The sequence below is a fragment of the Nicotiana sylvestris genome, chromosome 2 (genome assembly GCF_000393655.2).
Source record: "Nicotiana sylvestris chromosome 2, ASM39365v2, whole genome shotgun sequence".
Classification (NCBI taxonomy): Eukaryota; Viridiplantae; Streptophyta; class Magnoliopsida; order Solanales; family Solanaceae; genus Nicotiana; species Nicotiana sylvestris.
In genome coordinates, this window is record NC_091058.1 from 121,598,984 (window position 1) to 121,607,370 (window position 8,387).

Consider the following 8,387-nt stretch of genomic DNA (forward strand, 5'->3'; position numbering starts at 1 on the left):
TTTCCCAACAGTCTTCCTTTGATATTTGTCAATGTCAGGTGAGTGAGAAAAAAACTCAATACTCCGTTGAAGTTTACGTGAACTTATTTTCTTTTTTGTCCGTCCCAAACAGAATGACCCCTTTTTAAATTTGATAACAATTTAACTTAAACTTACAATTCTACCCTTAATGAGAAGCTTTTATAACCATACAAATACTCTAGACCTCTTTTTAACTTGTTTAGGATCACAAATTCTAAAATTCTTTAATTTTTTTCTTAAAGTCCGTACCCAGTCAAATAGGTTCACAAAATTTGGACGGAGGGAGTATATATTATCAAAACATTTACTTAAATGTATGTATGTGTGAAAGAGGGAGTAGGTGTGGGAAACAAAATTATATATTACTCTTTCTTTCCCATTTTATTTTATGTGCCGCTGTTTCTTTTTTAAATCTTCGTGTCTAATAAAATATAATCGACCATTTTATGTGTAACTATCTATATTTTAAATTCCATATCTAGTAAAATATGGTTGCATAAATTGGAACAGAGAATTTTCTAGTAGTTTTATTTTAATCTTCAACTACTTCAATTGGACAAAATGTGGGAATTCACTCCTTTAGTGTCCTTTCATTTGGAATCTTTTACATAGCTGATAATCTTTGGTTAATTACTGGAACGAACTATCATCCTTAAACATTTGCTTATAACCTTTTAAACCATATTGTTATCAGTGACTTAGTCAAAATATTCACTAAAGAGATTAAAAATAAAAAGGAGTAGACACATGAAGAACCAAATGAATTTAATATTTACTATATATACATAATAATTTTAATGATATAAATACAGTGTAATTGTCCCGTGAAAGGGTTCAAAAGAACCTTACGTCCTTATTTCCGCCCCAGACGATATACGTTATGATATACATCAAAAGTTAAGATGCAATGTACAATATTATGAAAAATTAAACAGTTTTAACATCATCAAGAATCCAAATTATTGCCCTTGCATCTTTAGGAAATGAATTATAGTAGAAAATAAACAACGAAAAGGAACAATAAAAGCAGCTTTACAGATTTTAATCATAACGTAGAGTAGCTGTGAAGATGCTTTAATTTGGTTGAATGTTACCCGATTCTTGGGCCTTTCTTTTTCATTTCCACTACAGCCTTACAGCTTTGACCATGATGCCTACATAGCTAGGTTTAAAGAAGAATATGTTTATACGATTTTCTTTATTATTGGTTCATGTAGTTGTAATCAAGATCGTACTTCTCTAATATACCGTCTATTTTGTTCTTTAGCCAAACCCTCAGCAGATGAGTTTCATTCATAAGCAGCCACGCTATATCACCAATAACTGAAACTTTAAAATATCCAGAAAAATATTATAATAGGGAAATAGAATCTTGTTGAAAATCTACATAATTGTCTCACTATGTTTTCATCTCTACACAAAAGACAGAAGCACCCAATGCCTAGACTCCTACTAAAAGAAAAACAAAGAAACTGGACTCTACTCCTGACATTTTCTACCTCGAAAGAATCTTATCAAAAACTACTTGATTGTCTAGTAGTCCCTGGGTTTCATGTTACGTAAGTTTAAAAAAAAAAAACTTTTGAAACTTGTGGTCTTAAAAGTTTAAAGATAAAAAATTTGTGGGGTCATGACATTTGTGTGACTATAAAAATTTCTCATTAAAAGTAAATGGATAAAATGAAAGAGTTTATAAAATTGAATTATTTTCAAATTTAGAAATGTGTCACTTGTTTTGGAACAAACTAAAAAGAAAATTACCTCATCTGGAGTAATATTTTCATATTGGAGTATCTAAAAAGAAGAGAAGGAGCCAAATACTGCTAACATTTTGTAATTAGTGTAAATTAAAGTGTGTGTGTATATATGTATAGGCACACACTAAATATGCCATAGGAGATGAACCTCAAAACAAAGCGGGTCAACCCAGGATTCGAGAACCAGCTCACTTATTTAACTCCCTGCCTTCACGCTTGAGTGGAAAGTTTAAACTCTATCCGTAACAGTTTTTTCCGCTCCCATTCTGACGAATAAAAAAAGTTACTCGTAATGTTAAATCTTTTTACTATATGATATGAGTACTTATTAAGATAAACAATCTATCCTCTCTTTTTTTGTAACTAATTTAAATGGTTCGCGTAAAATAAATAAAAAAGAAAGGAGTATATAACCATATCGATGACAGCAACAGCAGGTGCGATAATTAATTCTGAGATTCTATAGGGTCTCACATATTTACCTGGGCCCTGGCAATCACCCCTAACAATCCCCACGCGTCCGAATGCCATAGCCCTATTAACCACAACAATATCTGAGCAGGCATCCCCCCACATCATAGGAGAGCGTTCTCTTCACTCGCTAAACCAACATTTGGACAGTCTCCATTGCCATCCAATCAGCGCGTCCAAATCTCACTTTCAATAATAGTATTGAAATGCACGACCGAGCAAGGAGCGGGACAATCTCAGAAGCAGTAACTATTCGAACAGGATACACGCGTCCAGTAACTGGAACCTCCTACCAAAAGTATTCCCCACTTTGGTTCTAATGAAGTACATACGTGTCACCTTTTTGTCTGAGTGCTCTATACGTGTCCGCATGCTTATTGGCTCTTACGTGCACACCAATCAGAGCAACCAATTTCCCTGGATACGCTGCTTTATCATGGGACCCACCTAATCCCTGTCCACCAATCATAACTCTTCACTATTCTACGTTTGCCCTAGACACGTGGCTTTCCTTCACCCCAATCACTGTGCTGTAACTATGATAATCCGCTCGGCCACCGGTCAAATGTTATTCTTTCGGTCTAAAAAAAGCTCCTCCAGAAAGCTCCTCAGCTGTGATGGACGGTGGAAATGGTTGGCCCGCCGCTAGATACGCCGGTGGACCGCAGGATACGACGATAAAGAACCGGATAATGCTAAGATTCCGACCGATCGCACCTAAACCGGTCGCCGGGGGTTCATCTCCTGGTTCAACACCGGAAGGAAACAAGATAGAACTTGTTACCAAACGAAGAGTCAAAAGAAAGTACGTTAGAGTTAAGAAAAATAGCAAGTTCAAAAGTAACAAAGAAGAAGAAGGAGAAAAGGACGGATCCTTACAGTTTACTGATAGTCAAACTATTTTAACCCTTCAGTTGATGCCTGAAAGCAGTAGCAGCGTTAAGAACTCTTTAGAAAATATCGGATCTAGACCTTTTTGGATGAATTTTCAGAAACCGGAGAATAACGATGTTTTAACAGAAGGATCAGTGGATCGGATAGATCGGACGGTGGAGATACAGAAGAAAAGGGTTATAGAGTCATGGGTGATGGTGGATAAAATGACAAACACGTTGGTAGATGGAGAAGCGTTAGGGAGTACGGACATGGATAAGATGAAGAATCTGGAAGCTGACACGTGTCCAGGGCTCATATCGGACGGCTTAGATAGGGTTCAGTGGGTGAATCTGGCGTATAGGAGATTGGTTGATCCTCTAGAAGGGTCTGGAACGCCGCCGGAGCTGGTGACGTGGCTGGTAGTGAAGGAGAAAATAAATTTGCCTTCTTCTTTGCCAGCTTTTGCATGCACTGTAAGGATACTGTATATGAAGCACTCACAGACAATGCCGTGTGATGTGTGGAAGATGGATTTTGGAGGATTATTTGCATGGAGATTTGATGCTAAAGCTGCACTTAGTTTGGGTCGTTGAAGAAATTCAAAACCCTCTTCAATTCCTGCAGCAATAAGGGATAATCAAAAGCTAGCAGGTAATTATATATTATAGTATATCTCAGCCAAAATCATGGCGCCCTAATGCAAAATAATGATTGGTAAAATTTGTGCTTCTTTTGCGCATAAAATCTGGCGCATAAGGATGCACTTCTTGTTTAAATCTCTACTTATAATTGTAAAAAGATATTGTTGAAATCGTGAATTGTGAAATTGACTAGCTTTCTGTTAATTTCAACTCTTGATAATTAATTTCATATGTTTCTTAAACTTATTAATTCAAAGTGAAGTCATATAGATAACAGGTGAATCAACTCGAGTTTCAAAGATGGAAGATTTAGATGCTAATTAAGTGAATCAACTCTGAGGTTTCAAAGATGGAAGATGTCCACGATACAACTATGATATCTATATAGTTGAGTATACTTTTATGTTAAGGCGAGTTTCTTGATCAAGAAAAATGAATGTTATTTTGATGAAAACTCAGGATCACTCTTTCTGTCAATCATCTTTGTCCTTTACTTACGATATATTTTCAAAATTAAACGTATCGTATTTTGCTACCTTTTCGAACCAGTAATGCAAAAATATAATCAAGTTAAATACTTTTAACAGATTGCTCTAGTTATATTTTTTTAATGGCATTCACATTTTTGAATACTATTTTCTATCAAGTGATTGCTATTTTTGAGAGAAATGACTGAAGACAGTGATGCTAACTACAAAATTAGAGCTTAAAAGAATATTTGAGAAAATTATGGTAGAGAACATCTTCAACTACTTAAAACTAACTAGTTAAATTCTTATGATATGGAGGGATAAATTTAAATTGCTCTAACAAAACTTAACTAGTAACACTAGAAAACTCAGGTTGTCTAGCTTTTACCGTGAAGAGTAATCATCATCATGACATTGTCTACCGTTTCTTGTAAGTCTATCAAAATTCATTCTTACAAATCATCTTTCAAAACTTACTGCTGGGAAAGGATATATGAAGAGGAAGTAGCAAACATGATTTTGCTCTTAGTTAAACTATCTGCTGAAGAACATTTGTTTGTTTGCAAACTCTTCATCTAATCCGGAACAATTAATATCATTGGACAGGTTTAGATAATTAAGAACCAAATAATGGAAATCATTACAGGATGAGGCTGCTACTAAATGAATTACTTTGCTAACTTCTTATTCTTTACAATGTTTATCGTTTATGAAAGCTCATATTTTAATGAATTTAATTTATATATACTGAGGGTATAAAAAGTTTATATTATCATCGTTTTTAACTTGTATAACACATTATTTATCTTATTGTCTAGTTTATCAAATTAGGTTTATTATACACGAAAGTGTTTTAAGTTATTTTAATATGATAGTATTAAAAAAGTATACATTGCTAAATGCACATATATAAATTAAACTCATATGGAATGAAACGTTAAGCCTACTTCATCCTTTAATTTCATTGGCACAGTTGGTACCTAACTAAATAGAGTAGGTAAAGTAGGGATAAGGGAACTTTGTGAAGATTACATTATTATCCTGACAACTATGTTTTGTTATAGTACTAGCTAGTATTGATGGTAACGTTAAAGCTTTCTGAGTTTGATGCTGGTTCTTTATACTTTAATTAAACTAGTAGGGGTATTAGATTTGTTAGCGATACTGTATATGATTCAGTATAATGAATCATTACACCATCCTATGAACGTTGTGGAATATATGGTTAGAATTTCTTTCTCCTTAACGAAATGTTTCGTATTCGTCTATGTATGAGGACGATGAACTTCTTGACAGGGACCACTTTACCTTTTAGTGTGCTTAGCCGACATGAATTTGGATTAGTCGGATTAGAGTTTCTAATACCGGATATATGGTTAATTATGCACATCACATAACATGCACAAAGAACAGCTCATACTTTGATGCAAATATTTGTTGCCAGGGTTAGGTTATTCAGAGTATCTCTTTTACAGCAGAAATCAATTGGTCCGTGTCGTTAAGAAAGTACTTGTGCTTTTCATCGAAGTGTTATTGGTTCTCTCTTCTTAAAAACCAACCCGGTTTCAGAAATGTGTCAAGGCTTTAAATCAACCTGTAGCCTTCTGAATTATTATCTTAGCCATAGTGTACCTTCTTTTACTTTGCGTTATCGTGGATCGTGATGTACGTTAATTAGAAGGCAACACTAATATAGTATGGCTGTCGGTAACACTTTACTAAGTAAAGGATTCAAAGCGTTAAGGCATGTATCTTCGTGTCCATTGACTCTGTCTTGAAAGGAACAGTACTGCAAAGAAATATTGGACGAATATGTTGTAATTAGGAATAAAAAAAAATAGAAATTAGATTTTCTACAATAAAAACTAGGTGTACAGAGAAGACCGACAAACCGTATCAACCAGATAATCCGAGTTAAACCGAGAAAAAACCCACTATGATTTGATTTGGTGTTAGAAAAAAAAATTCGACCATAATTGGTTTGGTTTGATTTTAACTAAAGAAAGTCAAACCGAAACCAAACCAACCCGACATTACATATATAAATTTTTTAGATATATTTAATATATAAATATTGTAATTTATAAATATTTCTTAAAAAATTTCATAATTTTATCTTATTATTTCAAGGTTGGACTTAGAACTTTTGAATACAGTTTTATAGCCATTAATATTAGTAAATTAAATAATGTTAACAAAAGCCCAAACCAAAATCAAATTAATAATAATGCTAACAAAAGACATTCAATTTAATATTACGAACGAGAATGTATTGAATATCTATTTTTTGTTTTGCAATAGTTTAGATAAATTAAAATGCATAATCTATTTTATTTTTCTTTAGCGTTTAGTCATGTAATTAATACTCCCTTATTAGTCTATTTATTTTAGCATGATTAGTACTTTTAGATTATGTTTATTTTTATTATGGCTTTTAAATTAGCAATATTTATATTACATAATTTTATTGTCTTTATTGTTGAATATTTTAGGATAATGCCATGACACATCTCATATTTTGTATTATTTTCTTGGAAAATACTTTATATAGTTGTATCTTACTAGAATTTAGAAATATTTTGAGCACACGTTATATATGTTGTTCTACGAAAATTTATCGGAAAAAATCCCCAAAAAAACCCGAGAAAAATCGAGATTGAAAAACCTTAATTTTATTGATTTTGTTTGGTTTTTAAATTTAATAACCCGACACAATTAATTTAATTTGATAATTGTAAAATCCGAACCATCCCGGCTTATGTACACCCCATGCAAGAGTCAGCAAACATTTGTTTTTTGGTTATCACTTTGTTGCCTTTATCAACAGTGTGTAATATTGTTTCTTTCGATACCAAAACAAATAAATAACAGTATACGCTTATTTCTGTGTATTTTTTTTTCCTTTTCTCTTTTAAGTTTGTGGATAAGATAGTAAAGGAATATATAACAGTATACGTAGTTCCTAACTTTTGCTACTATTCAACTTTGGCCGAATACATACAGAGACACGTAAAGTTAGCACGATATTTCATTTAGACACCTGAATTTGAGCACGTACATTACATGAACTTTGTTTCAATTAGATACTTTTTGCTGAGTTGGCATATAGAGTGATTTTCACCCTATATAGGTGCGTGAAGAGCCCAAAAAATAGATTTTTTAAATTTATTTTTTGTTTTTTTTATTTCCACCACCATTTTCACCATTGCATCCTCCACTTTCACTATTGTTGTGTCTCCACCATTGATTTAGCTCGAAAGTTTGAACCAACCCTTCTTCTTCACACAAAAAAGCAACTGCCACCCCCTTCTCCAAACAACCAGCCGCCGCCAAGCTCCCCCCTCCTCACCACCAAATCTTCTGCCACCCTCCTCTCTAACCCCCATCGTCGAACCCTTCTTCTTCTTCACCCCACCCATCTCCAGCCGTCATTCTTCTCTAGGAGCAGCCCCCCTATTGATTAAAACTGAAATGAGTTCGAGTTCTTCATTTCAAATCGAAACACCATTAATGAGGTCTTTATAAAGCTTGAAGGTTTAAAATGGGTTACTTGATTTGATAAAAAATTAATATTGGGGTTGTCTTCGAGTCTTGGTAGGGAATCTTTAGTTGAAGTTATAATAAATTTGGGGCAAAATACATAGTTTACCCTCGGATCTATGGACCAAATCCCTATTACACACTTTTTGCGAACAAAAATTACTTTACATGCCCAACATTTTCAAAGTGTGTCTAAGACACACCAGTTTTGCCAAATGGCCCGCGCGTGTTAAACAAAAAAGATTGAGCGCGTAAAACCTAGGTATATTCTGTCCAATTCCTTATGTAAGCTGACGTGTCAAGATGTTATTCTATTTTTTTATTTCTTATTTTTTAATAAATAAAAAGAAAAGAGAAAGAAACCCTGCCATCATGTCCCTCACCGAAACACTATCGTTCCCAGTCGGCCTCCGTCACAACCCTCATGTCTTACTCTTTCTTACTAAATTTTTCCTTCTTTTACCTCCCCTAGTCTTTTACTCAAATCCCCTTCCTTTTCGTTTTTCCCAATAGCTACTCCATAGCCACATTCTACACCAGTGATTCCACTGTTACCACCTACTCCGCACTAAATTTTTCTTAAATCAGACGTTAACAATGATTTTATTAGT

The 8,387-nt window shown here is 33.8% G+C and overlaps 1 protein-coding gene across 1 annotated transcript; it reads left to right on the forward strand.

Moving 5' to 3' along the window:
* The first annotated feature begins 2,150 nt into the window (after positions 1 to 2,150).
* LOC104246187 (uncharacterized) lies at positions 2,151 to 3,970 on the forward strand. The gene has a single exon (XM_009801952.2). The coding sequence runs from the start codon at positions 2,867 to 2,869 to the stop codon at positions 3,716 to 3,718; it is 852 nt and encodes a 283-aa protein (XP_009800254.1). The 5' UTR covers positions 2,151 to 2,866; the 3' UTR covers positions 3,719 to 3,970.
* The last annotated feature ends 4,417 nt before the right edge of the window (positions 3,971 to 8,387 follow it).